Source organism: Patella vulgata, chromosome 5, assembly GCF_932274485.2.
Source record: "Patella vulgata chromosome 5, xgPatVulg1.2, whole genome shotgun sequence".
NCBI lineage: Eukaryota > Metazoa > Mollusca > Gastropoda > Patellidae > Patella > Patella vulgata.
Genome location: NC_065883.2, coordinates 48,825,579 through 48,847,268, shown reverse-complemented (window position 1 = coordinate 48,847,268; position 21,690 = coordinate 48,825,579). Strand labels below are relative to the sequence as shown.

Below are 21,690 nucleotides of genomic sequence, written 5' to 3'. Positions count from 1 at the left end.
TCATGTCACCTTAATTCTACAGAATATACTCAACCATAACGATACTTATCAATCTAATCATTAGTTCTTCAAGATGGACATATATCTTTTGCAAGATAAATTTAAATTGTGAGTTGGGCTTAATTGCCTGTAAATGGGTTGGTTGGGCTCTGCCAACATCAACATCTACATTTAACTATTCTTAGTGTCAAGCAGCTTTATTTTACACACAATTACTTTGGGAACCTAAACCCGACACTTCTACAACATACTATTAAGAACATTTCTAAATTTTCACCATAAAAGTGCCCCAAATCAATGAGGACAAGGGGTTGCCATGCAAGATACGCCAACATTTTGCAAGAGATGGACAGAGAAAAAGCACCAAAGAAAAGAAGCGATTTTTCGTACAATCAGGGGCCATAATCCAGTAAGTTACAGTCCGATATGCATGAATATCTACAGGAACCGAGATCCTCGGGATATAAAACATATATTTTAAGTTTCATCAAAATCAGTGATATATTTGAACATATTTTTAAATGAGATAAAAATTGTGACCTCTAGAGGGTTCACAAGCTAAAACGTGATTTTTCATACAATTGGGGGCCATAATCCAGAAAGTTACAGTCCGATATGCGTGAATATCAGAAGGAACCAAGATCTGTGGGATATAAACATATATTTTAAGTTTCATCAAATTCGGTTCAAAATTATGACCTCTAGAGGGTCTACAACCTTGATATTACATACTTTATCACTATTTGTGTGCCAGGGCCGGCGGAAGCAATTCTTGATTGGGAGGGCTTCAATCCTAGGTCCTGGAGAAAAGAGTACTTGCGGCCAAATTATTGGCCGCCGGGCCTGTGTGCAATCATCATTATGGTGTAACGGTGATATATTTGAACGTTTTTTTAAATCGGATAAAAATTGTGACCTCTAGAAGGGACCACAAGCTAAAAACGTTTTTTGTACAATCATGTGCCATAATACAGGAAGTTGCAGTCGGATATGCGCGAATATCGAAAGGAACCAAGATCTTTGGGTTATAAACATACATTTCAAGTTTCATCTAATTCTAAACCGAATAAAAATTGTGACCTCTAGAGTGTCCACAAGCTAAAAACATGATTTTTCGTACAATCAGGGGTAAGGTTACCGTGATACCCCGGGGATGGCGATAAAATTATCGTCTGAAATCTCAAATATTGCTTTAACACGATATATCGCGAATTTATATTTTTGATCACAATTCACATTAAATCCGTTCAAAATACTCCAAAAATGAAGAAGAAATCAAATTGTAACAAGTGCCGATACTAGATTTATTCCATTTTCCAAATTCCACTTTGAGACAGCCGTTTTTAATGCAAAGAACCAACTGACCGACATTAGTATCATGTATCAAGTATATTTCACTACGCTTTGATATAGTCTGGTCCCATACCCCTACGAAAAAAGCATCCACAATATTTATAATTATGATTGATATTATAACGGTAAGGATACCCCTACTCGGAATGATACATGCAAATGCTACATGCAACAGCATTTCTTCTGTCACTCATATGGGGATATTTTAAAGATAGGTTGCCAGGCAACGAAACATACGCCCACAGCAGCTAAATTGTCCGGGCGGTCGACAAGGGTTGTCGCATATTTATTCCTTTGAAGGTAATTGGGGGCCTTTACAAAACAGTTCCATACAGATCAGTTTGAGGGTTCACAAGTTTCTACAAACTGAAACAAGGGTCTCAACTCTGGAAGTAATCTACAGAAATAATGCATATAAATTTCATGCAGATCACATGATCACTTTTGTCATTCAAACGTTCACAAGGTTCACAATCGTCATAACTCTAGAAAGTATTGGCTGAAATTGCTGAAATTCAATAGACCTCTGTTTCACAAATTTAAATGATGCATATAAATTTCATACATATCGGATGATAACTCTAGAAGTAATAAACGGAAATTGCTGAAATTCAATAGGATTCTTCTCTTGACTAATTTTAATGACACATGTAAATTTCATACAGATCGGCAGAGCATTAGAGCGTTCCCATGGTGCAACAAAGTGAAAGAAGGGTCATAACTGTAGAAATAATTGACAGAAATTGCTGAAATTCAATAGGATTCTTCTCTTGACTAATCTAAATGGCACATATAAATTTCATACAGATCGGCAGTTAACTTAAAGTGCCCATAAGATGGTCCCGGAAACTTTGAGATACGTGTAGCCAATGGTTATTATATAAACTTTACGGCAAGTTCATGCCAATCTAGTTGAAATTAATTCAGTTATCTTCACTCAAAGTCATAAAAATAGACCTTTCGTAAAAACGGCTTTTCCAATTATCGAAAACACTCTTAATCCCCTCAGGCGCCAGTGACGTCACAGTGACCGAATGCATATTCGGAATGTTTATTCCTTAATTACCTATATACAGCCGGCGTGTGTATTCTTTAACGCCTGAAGGATTCCTTAATCCCCCTAATTAAATAAAACAATTGACTACGGAATAATTTGTTTTATAATTCATTTTAATTTAAGATCCAATTTAGAGTGCCTTCAACTTTTAAACTTTGAAGTCCTGAACTCTTAATTAATTTTTTACAATATGGAACTTATTGGACGAACACTTTTAATATGTAAATAATATACGGGTCCAGCTATGTGGTTTTTACTGCGAGCACTTTGCTTTTCCACATAAAGTGTAGTGTTGTTAATATCTGTCATTAATTAATCAATCTGACTATAAAAGTTATACAGGCATGGGTCATAAATTAATTTCAAGTTGGTGTTAGCAGTGAGTGTTAGTGGGATTAAGAATGTTGATTAGGTAATTATCTTTTTTTACACCGGCCAGATCAAAGACATCACTCTAAGTGGAACGTGTGCGTAATACCTCACGAACGAACTAATGGTAGAATCATACACACACACATTAATTGTATAAAATAATGAAGTTTTACTAATAAGTTGTTTAAAATTACTATCAAATAGCCTCGTATTATTTGTTGATTGGCGTTTAAACAACATTTAATTGATGGATGGATTAACGTTTTTGATACGATTAGGTTATAATGTCTAACATCGGTTATCTTCTTTATAATAAAAGTATATATTTTACAATTGCATTGACAGTTTAATCACTCACCAAACGGCACCAGGAACTCCACGAATGATCCCGTGCAATTTCCGCGGCGAAGTTTAACCTCATTTACTACACCCGTATGAACTAATGGTAGAATCATACACACACACATTAATTGTATAAAATAATTAAGTTTTACTAATAAGTTTTTTTAAAATTACTATATACCCAATAATTATTGCTCACCGGTGTTTTTGTAATCAAGTAGCCTCGTATTATTTGTTGTTTGGCGTTTAAACAACATTTAATTGATGGATGATTAACGTTTTTGATACGATTAGGTTATAATGTCTAACATCGGTTATCTCCTTTATAATAAAAGTATTTTACAATTGCATCTCCTATTTTAACTTTCATTATGACAAAGTGAGAAGATGACCCACCCTCTCTTCCCACGACAACGATTTTAAAACCATTTTTAAAACCGTGTTTTAAAGAGATTTTTAGATATACAAGACTTTTTAATTATTTTAAATCTGTTTTAAAGTAACGTTTAGATATACAAGAACTTTTTATTATTTAGTGTTTTTACCTAACTTCTATTTTTTATTTAAGTAAATAACTTAATTAAATCAACCTGTCCATAATATCATGCATTATGTATTGGACGTTAAATTTGTAATAAACAACAACAACTACAACAGCATTGACAGTTTAATCACTCACCAAACGGCACCAGGAAGTCCACGAATGATCCCGTGCAATTTTCGTGGCAAAGTTTAACCTCATTTACTACACCCGTAATACATGGAACGGTACATGATAATAAGATACCAAGCGTTGATTGGCAGAGAAATGAGTGCGATCTATTGTACATGTTATGCATAGTCATCGGAAAATTCCATATTCACTGTAGTTGTTCTTTGTGTATAGAAATGGTTATTATTATTATATATAGCTAATAATGAATATATCAACAAATGACTGCCACCATTTGTATTTCTGTACTTAAGTTTGGGATATCAAGTATTACGGGGTTATCCAAATTACCGGTAAATGCGCTAATTTCTTGAGTCATCTTCATTTGACACGTGGCCTATTTAAACAAAGGCAGCTTAAATTGATCTACGGCATGATACGGCATTTTAAATTTATTCTAAAATATTCCAATCACAAATGTCTAATCTATACCAATGAAAGACGATAATTCGGTGATTATGATTAGGCCAGTCACGTGGTAATTGGACCGTCAATAGACGCTTGTCCAGTTGCCGTGTGTATTGATAGTGCTATATTGTACATACAGTGAGATATTGTATAGATAATGTATATCCTATGTGTAGTGCCTGTGACGTCACCAGCCAATCAACCGGATTAAGGTCGTAATTGAAAAATCGAAAAGCGTTTTGGCGTGCCGGATACTTAAACGTTAAAAGCGGACTTAATTTTAATCAGATTGCTGTGAACTTGCCGTAAAGTTGATATAGTAACCATGGGCTATACATACATGCAATTTAGATTTTTGATCTTACGTTGTCTTTAAGAAGTTAGAGCGTTCCCATGGTGCAACAAAGTGAAACAAGGGCCATAACTCCAGAAGTAATAAACGTAAATTGCTGAAATTCAATAAGATTCTTCTCTTGACTAATTTAAATGACACATGTAAATGTCATACAAATCGGCAGAGCGTTAGAGCGTTCCAATGGTGCAACAAAGTGAAACAAGGGCCATAACTCTAGAAGTAATAGACGGAAATTGCTGAAATTCAATAGACTTCTTTGTTTCACTAATTTAAATCATGCATATAAATTTCACAAAGATCGGGTGATAATTTTTGGCGTTAGAGAATTCACAAGGTTCAATAAAGTGAAACAAGGGCCATAACTCTAGACGTAATTAACGGAAATTGCTTAAATTCAATAGGTTTCTTCGTTTCACTAATTTAAATCATGCATATACATTTCACAAAGATTGGGTGATAACCTTTGGCCTTAGAGCGTTCACAAAGTTCAATAAAGTGAAACAAGGGCCATAACTCTAGACATAATAAACGGAAATTGCTGAAATTCAATAGGCTTATTCATTTCACTAATTTAAATCATGCATATAAATTCCACAAAGATTGGGTGATAACTTTTGGCGTTGGAGCATCACAAGGTTCAATAAAGTGAAAAAGGGTCATAACTCTAGACATAATAAACGGAAATTGCTGAAATTCAATAGGCTTCTTTGTTTCCATAACTTAAATATTGCATCGTATTTTAACTTTTGGCATTATAGCATTCACAAGGCCATAACTCTAGACGTAATAAACGGAAATTATTGAAATTAAATAAGCTTCTTCATCAAACTAATGTAAACAACATATATCAATTTTAAAAAAATTGGATGATAACAAGAAATTGTGGACGATGGACGGACGGACGGACAGGGGCGACGGCAATATACGTTCACATTTCAATGTGGCCTTATGAAAAGAACATCCGACAAGTCTGGTAACCTGATATCGAGTTATTGAATATCAATTCGGTATTCAGGGCATTCTAGCTGAATAGAATAGAATGATCTGAGGTGACGACACCTACAGGAATAATCTTACCCCAGCATATATACATGTATATACGTCTCACTTCATTAGTGCATCTCACAAACATTGCTAATACATAATCCATTTATACACCTCAAATTATATCAATTTCATATCAGTAATTATCATGATCCTGAATTTTTGAAGCACGATAATTTACTCCCGACGATAATCTATGATATTGCGATAATTCATTTACCATTATTGTGAGATATCGTGATATTTTTTTCTGTATCATTGCAACCTTAATCAGGGGCCATAATCCATGAAGTTTCAATCCGATAGATGCCAATATCGAAAGGAACCGAAATCTTTTGGAGATCAACCTATATTTCAAATTTCGTCAAAATCGGATAAGAATTGTGCCCTGTAGGGGCGACGACAATATACGTCCATATGAAAATGTTCGCGTATAAAAAGGTCTATCCAAGCAACATATTGACTAAATTTGTAATATTTTCCAGTTTATGTCAAAATGTTTATGTTTCAACCTTGACTCTCGTCTATATCAAGCCTTATAGATTCCTAGTCAAAACATTGCTGAATAATTCACAGTATTTCAAATGAACAATACCACTTTTCAACTATAACTTTGTCCTGTAGTGCATTCACAAAAGCTTTAAAAGTAAAATGTGACCGGAAAACTTGTTCGAAATCTACGATCCCAAAATTTATACCTTTATGAACAACGCCACTAAGTTTTTTAAAATTATACACCGAACTTTGTTCTATACCACCATGTTCATAAGATTTCATAAATGGGCAAACAATTTTATTCGAAGCAAATTTCGACACAGGTGACAAAAATATCTGTCAACATTTAATGAGGGCTTAAAAAAATATAATAGAAACATCAGTTCAATACATACGTTTAATATAGATGCTAAAAGTTTCTTGTGTAAAACCTGTGCTGCTTGTATTCCACCAAAAGCAAACAAGAAAGCTCTAGCTAGAGTGAACATAGAGTTAGCACCAGCTAAACATCCATAGATCATCAAATAGAAATTGATATTGTCTTTTGATTCACTTATATTTCTCATAATACTATCAATCTTCTCTAATAGCATATATGATTCATAAACTTCGAGGTTGCTGTAGCTAAAAAATAAATGAGAACAAATTAAGTTTTATTCTAAATGAATTTTCCTCAATGATTTCAAACATTTAATGAATCCTATGAAGGATGCCATGAAAAACATTTTCTTGCAAAATTTACATTACATAAATCATTGCCTTCAAAATTTCTTATACATCAGAATGATATTGCAAAGCCAAATTACTGTAGTAAACCCACTGATTTCCTCCTATGCTGATGTGAAGATTTAACCTTATTATTAGGTAATTCAATCCTTTAATTTGATCTACAAAATGAAAGTTGAGACCTATTTCCTTAAATTTTGATTGAGATATACATTACCTGTAAGTAGTATTATTGGTATTATTACTGTATGTATGTGTATGAGAAACCCAGTAGGATAACCACCAGTCATTAATATTTCTAGATGCTACAACCCAAAAAGACAATTTATATATATTTATTTTTGGCAATATAGTTACGTTACTATATTAAAGCCTGAAGAGGTTCCAATGGATCTTAAAGCGCTAGCTTATAATTTGTAGTTTGTTTTCTTTTCAAGAGAGACAGAGACAGATACAGAGAGAGGGAGGGAGGGTTTAAGTCCACTCTGCACAAACTAGGTCATTTTGGGACTTTCATATGGTCCAATTATATTTCAATAATTCGCTTGCGCGTAGGGGTCTTTAGCAGTAGGAGGAAACTGGAGGACCTAGAGAAAACCCATGAGGTTGGACAGGTGACCCTACTTCTTGTCAAATACAAGGGGGAATCGAAACCACGCCACTTGACTCATTGACAGACCTTATGATTTCACTCGCACTCATTAGACCACTAGACCACCCCACAATTTATATAAGATTTGCAAATAAAAAACACTTGACAAGAATGAGCTAGGTCTTAGAGTTTCCGATAACCGGCATTTTCCGGTTTTATAACGGTAAATTTTAAAATGGACCGGTAAACAATGATAACGGAAAATCATGAACGTCAACAAAATTAACTGCTACTTTATCTTTCCATTCATAACTCATGTCAAAAGTCCCGTGCTGACCATGGCTGTCAAAAAGTGCGCTATTTATAGTAACTTGGGTATAACCCCATTGTGTCATAGGCCTTTGATCTTGTTGTTGCCATGTATGGATTCAACCTTGTTATTGTAATTTTGTCTATATGTTGCTTCAAATTTTGTTATATTGAAGACATTGAGAGAATACTCTTTGAAACGTCGCCTAAATAAATCAGTAGCTGTTTTCCATAAGTATGTTTATAGTTCATTTGGGTATGACGGTTTCTTCTGTCTTGAAGATTGCTGCTTAATGTTGCCATTAAGGAAGTAAACGGTCACTCGGTTAACCGGTCACGGTTCGGTTGCACTGTTGAACCGGTTCAAAAAATTACTAATCGGTATTCGTTTTTATATGATACCTGACCTTCAAACCCAGGAATGATAGCCACAACATTGTTTTCTTTCACTAAGACCACATAAATATTTTAAATAGCACTTGTCATTTGTAACAAGCCAACAGTGAGGCTGATGTCCCCCGCCGAAATAGGAAAATAATTAGAGGACACATATAAATTTATCACAAATTATCTTTTACAAAGTATTGAACAATCAAACAGTATATCTTTACTTATAGTCTAAGCATACAATGTTTTTGATGGAATAATTATAGCATATTAAGGGGAAAACATGCTCTATGCCTACAGATCTAGAGTTTGGTTGTATCAACGGGTCTATTTTCCATCTTGCTGCAAGTTGTGCAAAGTTCACTGTTTTCTTTCTGTCATTAAATGTCAATTCATTATTGCATACTACATATTTAATTAATTTATAATAGTTTCTTTTTCAATTTGTTTTTTCCATTTATTTGTTTATTTACCTTGCCTATATTCATTGTATTGGATTGTATTGGAATTGCTCAATTGATGCTTTTATCAATACCTGGTTATAATAATTTTGAACATTTTAACTCAATTCGAAGGAGTGTGACGGACAGACAGACAAACAGACGACGGACGAACCCATTTTAATAGTCCCCTGCTTTCTTCGAAAGGCGGGGGACAATAAGCATACACACCAATTTTGAACATTTTAACTCAATTCGAAGGAGAGTTATTGTGTTCCAAAGTCTCAGCAAATCAAATTGCTTATCGCTCTGCTTAATCTGAGCAGAAAATGCTCATTATCGATCTTAGTCAAGGTATTACTGTAATGAAACTATACACCAAGTTTCATCACTCTCACTTAATTAGAACTAAAGTTATAGTGTCCCAAAGCATCAACCAATCAAATTGTTTATCTACTTAATTAGAACTAAAGTTATAGTGTCCCAAAGCATCAACCAATCAAATTGTTTATCTCTGCTTACCCTAAGCGGAACGGACAGACAAACAGACAGACGGACGAACCCATTTTAATAGTTCCCTGCTTTCTTCGAAAGGCGGGGGACAATAAGCATGAACATTTACTCAATTCGAAGATCAACCAATCAAATTGTTTATCTCTGCTTACCATAAGCGGAACGGACAGACAGACAAACAGACAGACGGACGAACCCATTTTAATAGTTCCCTGCTTTCTTCGAAAGGCGGGGGACAATCAAAGTAGGAGAGTTATTGTTTTCCAAAGTCTCGACCAATCAAATTGCGTATCGCTCTGCTTACCCTGAGCAGAAAATGCTCATTATCAAACTTAGTCAAGGTATTACTGTAATGAAACTATACACCAAGTTTCATCAATCTCACTTAATTAGAACTAAAGTTATCGTGTCCCAAAGCATCAACCAATCAAATTGCTTATCTCTGCTTACCCTAAGCGGAAAATGCTCATCTTCGAACTCCATCAAGGCATTGACCTAATAAACACATACACCAAGTTTGAACATTCTAGCTCAATTAGGAAGAGAGTTATTGTGTCCCAAAAAGTGTGACGGACAGACGGACAGACAGACAGACAGACAGACGGACGAACCCATTTTAATAGTCCCCTGCTTTCTTCGTAAGGCGGGGGACAAAAAGTCTCAGGAAGTTAACGACTGTAAATTCCCGCTCAGGTTTTGACATTTGTAATGTATACCTTATTAGCACTCGCTGTCAAGCATTAAATCCCAATTGATTGACAAATTAATTGTTTTACAGTATTAACGTCATCACTCCATAAACAAAGTCTCGAAATGAAACAAGTTTTGATGTGATGAAATAAGATTAAAATAGAGAGGATATAATAGTAAAATTGTTTAAATTATCACTCGAGTACGCGATGCTGTGCCGATGGGGTCAAAGTTGACATACGGGTCACTGGTACCATACCATACAGCATGGCTTGTGATAGAAACACGTGTAGTAAATTATTTGGAATTAGCAGACGTTGAATAATCAAACTTATTTTGTATTTAAAAATCCAAAGGTATGATTTCAAATACTGATTTCATAACTAATCTTAATAAGTATTAGTGAATCTTTTTTAAAAAAAAAAAAAATCAACATGATTTCAATTCAATGATTCAACTGGTCTATCTATAGGGCCTACGTGACCTGTCAGCGAGCAAGATGGACAAATGAAACATCAAGAATGAATGAATGGAATTTGTACTGACTGCAAATGTTAACTTAAAAGCTGTAATACTAATAATTTAAGAATATATTATCAAGTCTTATTTTGGTGCAACAAATATGGGTTAACCGGTTACGGTTGGGGTTTTAACAACCAGTTAACCGGTTCAAGAATTTTTGAACCGTTACATCCTTAGTTGCCATGATCTTTGCATAATGGCGCCAAAGCAGACGAATCTTTCGTCCTTTAACGGAGGTGGTGATACACGTATCAAACACAAAAGAAATATTGTTATATCTTTGGTAGTCCTGGGAGTAGTGTACCAGCAGAGGAAAGAAGGGTTCAAGTCGGCAAAATATAATATACGTCTCTGCGTAATCGTTTATCACAGCACCGTACACTGTAACATTGGTACCGTTTAATCTAGCGTAAATAGCGTTAATTTCTACTCTGTGTCCAATTATTCATAAATATTGTTGAATTTCGACGAATAGTGCTCAATTCGTACTTCTATCGAATTTCAATCTCACTGTTTAATTTTGATAACCAAGCGTCTAATTAACTAGTGTTTAGTTTCTCGACACGTGTTGAATTATAGGTGTGTCCTCACTGTGCCCACTTTTGATTAATCCAATTAAGGTCTAATTAGGATTAGTGGATTAAGCGGATTAGGATTAGGTGTTATAGGTAATTAGATGGGGAAAAAAACCCAAATATTTTATGGAATTTGTATTCTTCATGGACTAAGTTTTCTCCACCTTGAGCATTGGGGATGTACTGGATGTTTACTTGAACGTTTGCCATGATGAAATATGACAGACTGACTTCTGTGTGTCCTTATAAAGACCGTGTAATGTGTAGGCTTACTGAACATAATTCATATTATATTCAAGTGTCATTTTTTGAATAAAATTCATCACTTTAACGATTACAGTGAGTTCATCTCACCAATTATAAGACTGAATATTTAGTCACTTTCAATATTTGTTTTTTTCCATCTAATTACCTATAACACCTAATCCTAATCCGCTTAATACACTAATCCTAATTAGACCTTAATTGGATTAATCAAAAGTGGGCACAGTGAGATGTAACCGAATTATAAGCGTCCCGTCTAATTAGCACGACTGTTCAATAATTTGTTGGACCGTTCAATTTCCCAAGCCGTGATTAAAATCAGTCAAGGTGTCCAATTATATACGCAAGGTGTTAAATTTTGTTGTCAAAAATCTAATTTCACGTGCGATGTTCAGATATTACGATGTGTTTAGTTGTTGGTCATCGTTCAGTTTTGCAGCACAATGTTGAAATACTATAATAAGTGTTAGTTTTGTACTGATCTGTTGCGATACGGTGAAATATTATTTTTCAGGATTCATAGACGGCAGGTACCTGTAATGCCTGTCATTATCCGGGGATTATTTTTCAAGATCACTACGGTGAAACAGATGTTGGATTTTTAATGGCGACGGGACGGTTCCGAAGCAAAGCTTTCTTGAGATGCACATACCGTTTCGTCCACAATCATAAAACGTGTATTTATATATCCATTTAAAACAGTATTTCCCACACTGAGAACACATCCACGAATGATAAATGTCACGCATCTGATTTACGTGTGTACACGTCGACTCCATACCCTGATGATGATGATGAGTTAGTTGTATTTTACGTCCGCTTCCACCGAGGTGATATCGCAGACAACCTACCCTGATTAAATCCTTTTGTTTAAATGTCTTCGCAATTAAGACTAACAGCATGGGTACTGCACCAATCATATATTACATAATATGGGATCTATAGAAAGCATTTTGGGTTGAAGGGTAGTGCGATTATCTCGGGCAATGAACACAGAAGGCTTGTAGAATTAATACACATGTGTCAGAAGTTAACAATATTTCTATTGTATAAGACAAAACGTGAAAATAAACTAATAATTCGAACTCTTTATTTCTTTTTATTATTATAGAACGACGACCCTTTTTCACTGAAGATCAAATAAAACCTACTAAATACATTTCATGCTTATATGTAACGCATAACCTTGCCAAACTTTATTTCAGAGAAAGTCAATTTAAAAAGGAATTGTATCATATATTTAAGTTTAATTTTTAATAAAGAATGGGGATATCATAAATACAGGCCTCGGTGTAATTTTATGTGCAAAATTAACGGTATTTATTTGTCATAAAAAATCGATGTCAAAACGATATACTGCCACGATGTTATGAATGTTGAATATTTTCGTTAATAATACGGACGTGTTAGTCCACGTTGTATAGTGAGAACACGCGTGTTCACAGCGGCACTACGGCCTACTCTTATATCGAATTCCAACTGCCAAGGGATCTTTTACGTGCACGCCAATGTGTACACAGGACCTCGGTTTTTCGTCCCATCCGAACGACTAGACAGCTTTCCTTGTCAGCCCCTCCGTCCTGCATCACTGACAAGGGAGAACCACGCCGGAAAATCTGGATGAACTTTCTCGGCCAATGCAGGGATCGAACACCCGACCTCCAGACTAGCGAGCCAGCGTCTTACCCACTTAGCCACGTGATCCCCTGCACGATATATATGCGGTTATATTTCCAACCAGTCATGTAAAGCTGCATGTCTAGAACATTTTAAAGGACACGTATGCATAAGACTATACATCATGTATTACACAGTTTAGATATTTATGCTGCGTTCAACTTGTTTTGCATATTTACTGTATTAAGAGTGTATAGTTAATAATTACTCTATAATTACGGCAAAGATAGACTTTTAAATTGCAAACTATAAAGGTATTTTGGTTATCGGTCTTACAAATAGAAATAAGACATAAATAGAACTTGCAACGGGATTCGAAAGCGCTTTCAAGTCAGACGTAAGCTCGTACTTACTATAAAAATGAACTGAACGCAACACAAGTCCCCAATGTAAGAGAATATTAGTTAATTATAACCGTTATCCAATCCACACAAACGTCATTCCTTAAATAGCCCCACGCCCCTTTACCAACTTATAAAGCATGATTTGTCTGTTAGGCAATTTATACTACACTCTTTGATGTGCTTTATAACTATTGAAGAGGCCTGAATTCCTAAGATCTAGTTGTTAGATGTGTTTACTCTGTGTGTTGATGGATAAAACAATCAAAATTAATATTTGTGTCGGTCATAATTATTGGAAATGGAACGTTGTTTTTAATTAGGATATTAGTGTCTATGGCATGAATACGGTAAACAGTTTGAATTTGCAATTTACAAGTTGAACGGGTGTCAGTCAACCCGTTCAGAAGCAAACTCGTACACGGTTAAGGTAATACTTGACTCGTATATAAATTGATTGAAATAAATCAGTTTTACTCATTAGTTATTTATATTGTTTTATTTACCAAATAATCAACTAGCTTGGCTTGCCTTCACGACAGAGATTAGTTCACCGATGTTTTTCTAATAAAGAACAACAGTATTGTTTGTTGATTAGCGTTATGATTTTAGACAAAATGATAATTTCACCAATATTTTTGTAATAAAGTAGACTCGTATTGTTTGTTGATTGACTTTATCCCATGATTTAAAAAAATTGGCGATGGTTAATATTGTGTCAAAAATAATTCCTTAAAGTGCGCCGGAGCCCCTTTTAGATAAACAAAGTGGCTACGTGCAATTTTATTCTTTGATCTTTTATATATAGGGACATTCCTGTTATTCAAACCAATCTGCACGTGAATGACTGCATATGAAATATTGACTTTGCTACTATAATAAGTAGCTACAACCATAGACATCTTCTTATATTTCTTTCGTATATGAGCACTCATTGCAATTTTTTTAGTAAGAATGTAGGCCTACAAGCGAAAATAACCAAACACCTGTAGGCCTACCCCATATAAATTCTGGAAAATTTTGGCTTAATTGATAAACCAATATTATACAAAAGGAAATAAAATCGAAATCACCAAGCTTCAGCCTACTCTGCCTTACCGAATTCTCCTGTATAAGGCAAGTTATCGTCCTGTATGAAGCTTCCATATTAATTACTCTACTATATGACTAAACAGACCGTGCTATTTACTTTAAGTTGTCACAACTTGACATCTTAGTCATCTTTCGTTTTCGTTAAATGGCACTATCTCACTCTGTCATATAAATAAAATACCTATACACCCACTGAAATATGTCCAACAGTAAAATAGAAATCCATTAAAAACATTTAAACACTAACTCAAGTTTTACCGCTATTCCTTCACTGTAATCAACACTCACCTCTAACATTAACATGGCCATCATAACATCCCACAATTCCCTATGCACGTTCTTTTTGTGCTGGGAAACATCACACTCTCTTTCAACCAGAAGCTTTTCCACTACAGACTTTAAATATATTTTTAGCTGTATATAGGAAAGTAGCTATAATATAGGAACTTTAATTGTATTTTGTATTATATTACCGTTTGTATATATCATCTCATATTGACTTTGTATATATAACAATTGTAAATAAATAAATAATTCTACTGTATTAAATTATAAATTATCTATTGCATTGTTAATATAATTATGCATAACTGAATGTAATTATATGAATTTTATAAATAAATTATATTTAAAAAAAAAAAAAAAAAAAAAAAAAAAACAAGTTGACAGTTCATCATTGATTTGGGGTTCATGTGGAATAGGCTCTTCGGACGAAAAACAGTTATTCCTTTCTAAAATAAAACGAGTGCCTTGGATTTTTGTGTGGATTTGATAGCGGTTATAATTAACTAATATTCTCTTACATCAGAGACTTGTGTTGCATTCAGTTCTTTTTTACGGTAAGTACGAGCTTACGTCTGACTTGAAAGCGCTCTCGAATCCTGTTGCAAGTTCTATTTATGTCTTATTTCTATTTGTAAGACCGATAACCAAAATACCTTTATAGTTTGCAATTTAAAAGTCTACCTTTGCCGTAATTCAAGAGTAATTATTAACTATACACTCTTAATACGTACAGTAAATATGCAAAACAATTTGAACACAGCATAAATATCTAAACTGTGTAATACATGTATAGTCTTATGCATACGTGTCCTTTAAAATGTTCTAGACATGCAGCTTTACATGACTGGTTGGAAATATAACTGCATATATATTGTGCAGAATATGTGAACACGCGTGTTCTCACTATACAACGTGGACTAACGCGTCCGTATTATTAACGAAAATATTCAACATTCATAACATCGTGGCAGTATATCGTTTTGACATTGATTGTTTATGACAAATAAATACCGTTAATTTTGCATGTAAAATTACACCGAGGCCTGTATTTATAATATCCCCATTCTTTATTGAAAATTTAACTTAAATATATGATACAATTCCTTTTTAAATTGGCTTTCTCTGAAATAAAGTTTGGCAAAGTTATGCGTTACATATAAGCATGAAATGTATTTAGTAGGTTTTATTTGATCTTCAGCGAAAAAGAGTCGTCGTTCTATAATAATAAAAAGAAATAAAGAGTTTGAATTATTAGTTTATTTTCACGTTTTGTCTTACACAATAGAAATATTGTTAGCTTCTACAAGTCTTCTGTGTTTATTGCCCGAGATAATCGCACTACCCTTCAGCCCAAAATGCTTTCTATAGATCCCATATTATGTAATATATGATTGGTGCAATACCCATGCTGTTAGTCTTAATTGCGAAGACATTTAAACAAAAGGATTTAATCAGGGTTGGGAGTCGACGTGTACACACATAAATCAGATGCGTGAGATTTATCATTCGTGGATGTGTTCTCAGTGTGGGAAATACTGTTTTAAATGGATATATAAATACACGTTTTATGATTGTGGACGAAACGGTATGTGTATCTCAAGAAAGCTTTGCTTCGGAACTGTCCCGTCGCCATTAAAAATCCAACATCTGTTTCACCGTAGTGATCTTGAAAAATAATCCCCGGATAATGACAGGCATTACAGATACCTGCCGTCGTATGAATCCTGAAAAATAATATTTCACTGTATGGCAACAGGTCAGTAGTAAAACTAACAATTATTACAGTATTTCAACATAGTGCTGCAAAACTGAATGATGACCAACAACTAAACACATCGTAATATCTGAACATCGCACGTGAAATTAGATGTTTGATGACAACAAAATTTAACACCTTACGTAATTGGACACCTTGACTGATTTTAATCGGGGACATCTCACTGTGCCCCCTGCTATTGTTCTCATGGGGGGATTAATCAAGTAAGGGGGTTATCGAATACAATAGATAAAAGTATAGTCTGTTTTTTTAAACTACTAGGTTTAAACTAATTAACAACTTTATTCACAATAAATTTCATAAAAGTAACAACAAATACATGTATCAAACATAAGTCATAACCCTACTAAATGTGATATGGCGTCAGTATATTCAATTGCACTTTTTACTCCATTTAACAGTTTGATTTTTAGATCATTAATAGATTCTTCTACTCTTTTATATTTTCGTCTTTTAGGGGGCAATCGTCCCCCGTTATCCAATTGAACTATTGTATTTTCTGTAAAAGTCTGCTGGTGCTATTGGGTTTCGTATTTTTTACTCTGTACTTATACCCCAAATTAACTAAATTTTGACCTCCTTGAGAATTAGGAATAAACCCTATGCGAACTTGAGCCATTTTAAAAGATATAATGTAATTGGGGGTGACAACTATCCTTATATAATGATAGTGAGTTTCTAATCATATATTTGATTGATTTATGAGTACTGTCTGAATGAAAGGTAGGTGAATAATATTTAAGATACTCGTTAACCGATGACACGTGAACTTAACTTATTTATTTTAATCATTAAAATAATTAAATTTTAACTAGGTGAACAGTACTAATAAGGATACAGTCTATAATCCTTTGTTTACTTAAATTTTCACACCACTACCCTATAACACCAGTTGATTGGGGGGCACAGAGAGATTAAACCTTTTAATCACGGCTCGAGAAATTGAACGGTCCAACTAATTATTGAACAGTCGTGCTAATAAGACGGGACGCTTATAATTCAACACGTGTCGAGAAACTAAACACTAGTTAATTAGACGCTTGGTAATCAAAATTAAACAGTGAGATTGAAATATGATAAAAGTACAAATTGAGCACTATTCGCCGAAATTCAACAATATTTATGAATAATTGGACACAGAGTAGAAATTAATGCTATTTACGCTAGATTAAACAGTACCAATGTTACAGTGGTAGTTTTTGTCTGTCACCTTTTAGTTTTTATTCATTCGACGAAGATAGACAAACGGCACAATGATAATTGAAATTGCTCTAAAATAAAATTTTGTTTGACAAAGTCATAGCCTGCAAAATAACGATAACATTTATAAAATTAACCCTCTGTTAGCATGTATAATGTGTATAAAGTAAACCAGCGGCTGCCAGGTAGGATATTCCCACATTTTGCAAGAGATGGATAAAACCAAAAACAATTTTTTGTACAGTCCAGAAAGTTATGGTCTGAAGTGTGCAAATATCAAAAGGGACTGCGATTTTTGAATTATAAAGATATGTTTAAAGTTTCATCAAACTCGGATAAAAATTGTGACTTCTAGAGGGTCCATAACCTTTGTATTAATAAAGTATTACATACTTATATTTTATATACAATTTGCGTACAAAGAGCGGCCTTTTTGTCGGGCAGTTTCATTTTGATTTTCCTGAAATTCGAAATGAAATGAAATGAAATGGGGTTTAACGTCCTACTGTTCTGCTCCTATGCTGGACTAATGAAGACGGGCATACGCCATACAGTGTGCTATGAGGGAAATTTTGCCCAGGCAGCGGCACTATCGCCTACTCTTATATCGAATTCCAACTGCCAAGGGATCTTTTACGTGCATTCCAATGTATACACGGGACCTCAGTTTTTCGTCTCATCCGAAGGACTAGACAGCTGTCCTTGTCAGGCCCTCCGTTCTGCACCACTGACAAGGGGAAACCACGTCGGAAAATCCAGATGAACTTTCTCGGCCAATGCAGGGATCGAACACCCGACCTCCAGGCTAGCGAGCCAGTGTCTTAACCAACTAGCCACCGTGGCTCCCCCTGAAATTCGAATTCAACCTTCATTATGGTGGAATGGTGATATATCTAAATGGTTTTTAAAATCAGAAAAAAAATTGTGACCTCTAGAGAATCCACAAGCTAAAAATGCAATTTTTCGACCAATCAAGGACCATAATCCAGGAAGTTATGTTCGGATATGTTTGATTATCAAAAGGCACCAAGGGGTCATAATCCAGGAAGTTACGTTTGGATAAGTGTGATTATCAAAAGGAACCAAAATCTTTATGATAAAAACATATATTTAAAGTTTCATCCAAATCCGATAAAAACTGTGGCCTCTAAGAGAGTCAACAACCTTGATATACCATATTTTTACACTATTTGCGTACAAGGGGCCATTATGTCCATCAGTCTTAGTACGATTTTCACGAAATTTGAACTCAACCATCATTTGGGTGTATGGTGATATACTAAAACATGTTTTTTAATTCGGATAAAAATTGTGACCTCCAGAGGGACCACAAACTAAAAGCGTGATTTTCATACAATCAGGGGCCATAATTCAGAAAGGTAAAATCCGATATGCGCAAATATCGACAGGAACCAAGATCTTTGGGTCAAAAACATGCATTCCAAGTTTCATCTAAATCGGATGAAAATTGTGACAACCTTGATATACCATATTTTTACACTATTTGCGTACAAGGGCGGCCATTTTGTCTGGCAGTTTTGGTCCGATTTTCCCGAAATTCGAACTCAACCATCATTAGGGTGTAACGATGATATACTAAAACGTTTTTTTTTAATTCAGATAAAAATTGTGACCTCTAGAGGGACCACAAGTTAAAAGCGAGATTTTTCATACAATCAGAGACCATAATTCAGGAAGTTATCGTGTCCCAAAGCATCAACCAATCAGATTGTTTATCTCTGCTTACCGTAAGCAATGTTCATCATTGAACTCCATCAAGGCATTCACATAATGAACGCCTACACCAAGTTTGAACATTCTACCTCAATTAGAAGGAGAGTTATTGTGTTCCAAAATCTCAACCAATCAAATTGCTTATCACTCTGCTTACCCTCAGCAAATAATGTTCATGAACGAACTCAGTATTAAAGCTATACACCAAGTGTCCCCACTCTCACTTAATTCGAACTAAAGTTATCGAGTCCCAAAGTATCAACCAATTAAATTGCTTGTTTTTGCTTACCCTAAGCAGAAAATTCTCATGTTTGAACTCCATCAAGGCATTTGTTCTGAAATGATTAATGATGAAAGGGAAACAACTCTTGTTTTCTTTTTACTCTTCTTTTTGGAGATAATAAATGTTGTTGAGTTGGGTTGGCAGCCATATTTTAAAACCATGTGTTTTTCTTTGTAAAAATCTTGTATAGTCAAGATATGTGAGTATTGAGTATAGAAAGGCAATAGCCTTTAATAAACATGTTTCCTATTTAACCCTACTAAATGTGATATGGCGTCAGTATATTCAATTGCACTTTTTACTCCATTTAACAGTTTGATTTTTAGATCATTAATAGATTCTTCTACTCTTTTATATTTTCGTCTTTTAGGGGGCAATCGTCCCCCGTTATCCAATTGAACTATTGTATTTTCAGTAAAAGTCTGCTGGTGCTATTGGGTTTCGTATTTTTTACTCTGTACTTATACCCCAAATTAACTAAATTTTGACCTCCTTGAGAATTAGGAATAAACCCTATGCGAACTTGAGCCATTTTAAAAGATATAATGTAATTGGGGGTGACAACTATCCTTATATAATGATAGTGAGTTTCTAATCATATATTTGATTGATTTATGAGTACTGTCTGAATGAAAGGTAGGTGAATAATATTTAAGATACTCGTTAACCGATGACACGTGAACTTAACTTATTTATTTTAATCATTAAAATAATTAAATTTTAACTAGGTGAACAGTACTAATAAGGATACAGTCTATAATCCTTTGTTTACTTAAATTTTCACACCACTACCCTATAACACCAGTTGATTGGGGGGCACAGAGAGATTAAACCTTTTAATCACGGCTCGGGAAATTGAACGGTCCAACTAATTATTGAACAGTCGTGCTAATAAGACGGGACGCTTATAATTCAACACGTGTCGAGAAACTAAACACTAGTTAATTAGACGCTTGGTAATCAAAATTAAACAGTGAGATTGAAATATGATAAAAGTACAAATTGAGCACTATTCGCCGAAATTCAACAATATTTATGAATAATTGGACACAGAGTAGAAATTAATGCTATTTACGCTAGATTAAACAGTACCAATGTTACAGTGGTAGTTTTTGTCTGTCACCTTTTAGTTTTTATTCATTCGACGAAGATAGACAAACGGCACAATGATAATTGAAATTGCTCTAAAATAAAATTTTGTTTGACAAAGTCATAGCCTGCAAAATAACGATAACATTTATAAAATTAACCCTCTGTTAGCATGTATAATGTGTATAAAGTAAACCAGCGGCTGCCAGGTAGGATATTCCCACATTTTGCAAGAGATGGATAAAACCAAAAACAATTTTTTGTACAGTCCAGAAAGTTATGGTCTGAAGTGTGCAAATATCAAAAGGGACTGCGATTTTTGAATTATAAAGATATGTTTAAAGTTTCATCAAACTCGGATAAAAATTGTGACTTCTAGAGGGTCCATAACCTTTGTATTAATAAAGTATTACATACTTATATTTTATATACAATTTGCGTACAAAGAGCGGCCTTTTTGTCGGGCAGTTTCATTTTGATTTTCCTGAAATTCGAAATGAAATGAAATGAAATGGGGTTTAACGTCCTACTGTTCTGCTCCTATGCTGGACTAATGAAGACGGGCATACGCCATACAGTGTGCTATGAGGGAAATTTTGCCCAGGCAGCGGCACTATCGCCTACTCTTATATCGAATTCCAACTGCCAAGGGATCTTTTACGTGCATTCCAATGTATACACGGGACCTCAGTTTTTCGTCTCATCCGAAGGACTAGACAGCTGTCCTTGTCAGGCCCTCCGTTCTGCACCACTGACAAGGGGAAACCACGTCGGAAAATCCAGATGAACTTTCTCGGCCAATGCAGGGATCGAACACCCGACCTCCAGGCTAGCGAGCCAGTGTCTTAACCAACTAGCCACCGTGGCTCCCCCTGAAATTCGAATTCAACCTTCATTATGGTGGAATGGTGATATATCTAAATGGTTTTTAAAATCAGAAAAAAAATTGTGACCTCTAGAGAATCCACAAGCTAAAAATGCAATTTTTCGACCAATCAAGGACCATAATCCAGGAAGTTATGTTCGGATATGTTTGATTATCAAAAGGCACCAAGG

At 34.6% G+C, this 21,690-nt stretch overlaps 1 protein-coding gene across 2 annotated transcripts in view; it reads right to left on the bottom strand.

Moving 5' to 3' along the window:
* The window catches only part of LOC126821164 (ATP-binding cassette sub-family C member 10), a 103,001-nt gene that overhangs the window by 65,274 nt on the left and 16,037 nt on the right, over positions 1 to 21,690 (bottom strand). The window contains exons 1-3 of one of the 2 annotated variants that reach the window (XM_050549544.2): positions 19,552 to 21,267; positions 7,082 to 7,169; positions 6,534 to 6,762 (exon numbers count right to left, since the gene is read on the bottom strand). In XM_050549544.2, the coding sequence (XP_050405501.1) occupies positions 6,534 to 6,731 (198 nt within the window). In that variant the 5' untranslated portion in view covers positions 6,732 to 6,762; positions 7,082 to 7,169; positions 19,552 to 21,267. Of the gene's footprint in view, positions 1 to 6,533; positions 6,763 to 7,081; positions 7,170 to 19,551; positions 21,268 to 21,690 lie in introns of those variants that run through there. The other variant, XM_050549543.2, reaches the window with a different exon arrangement.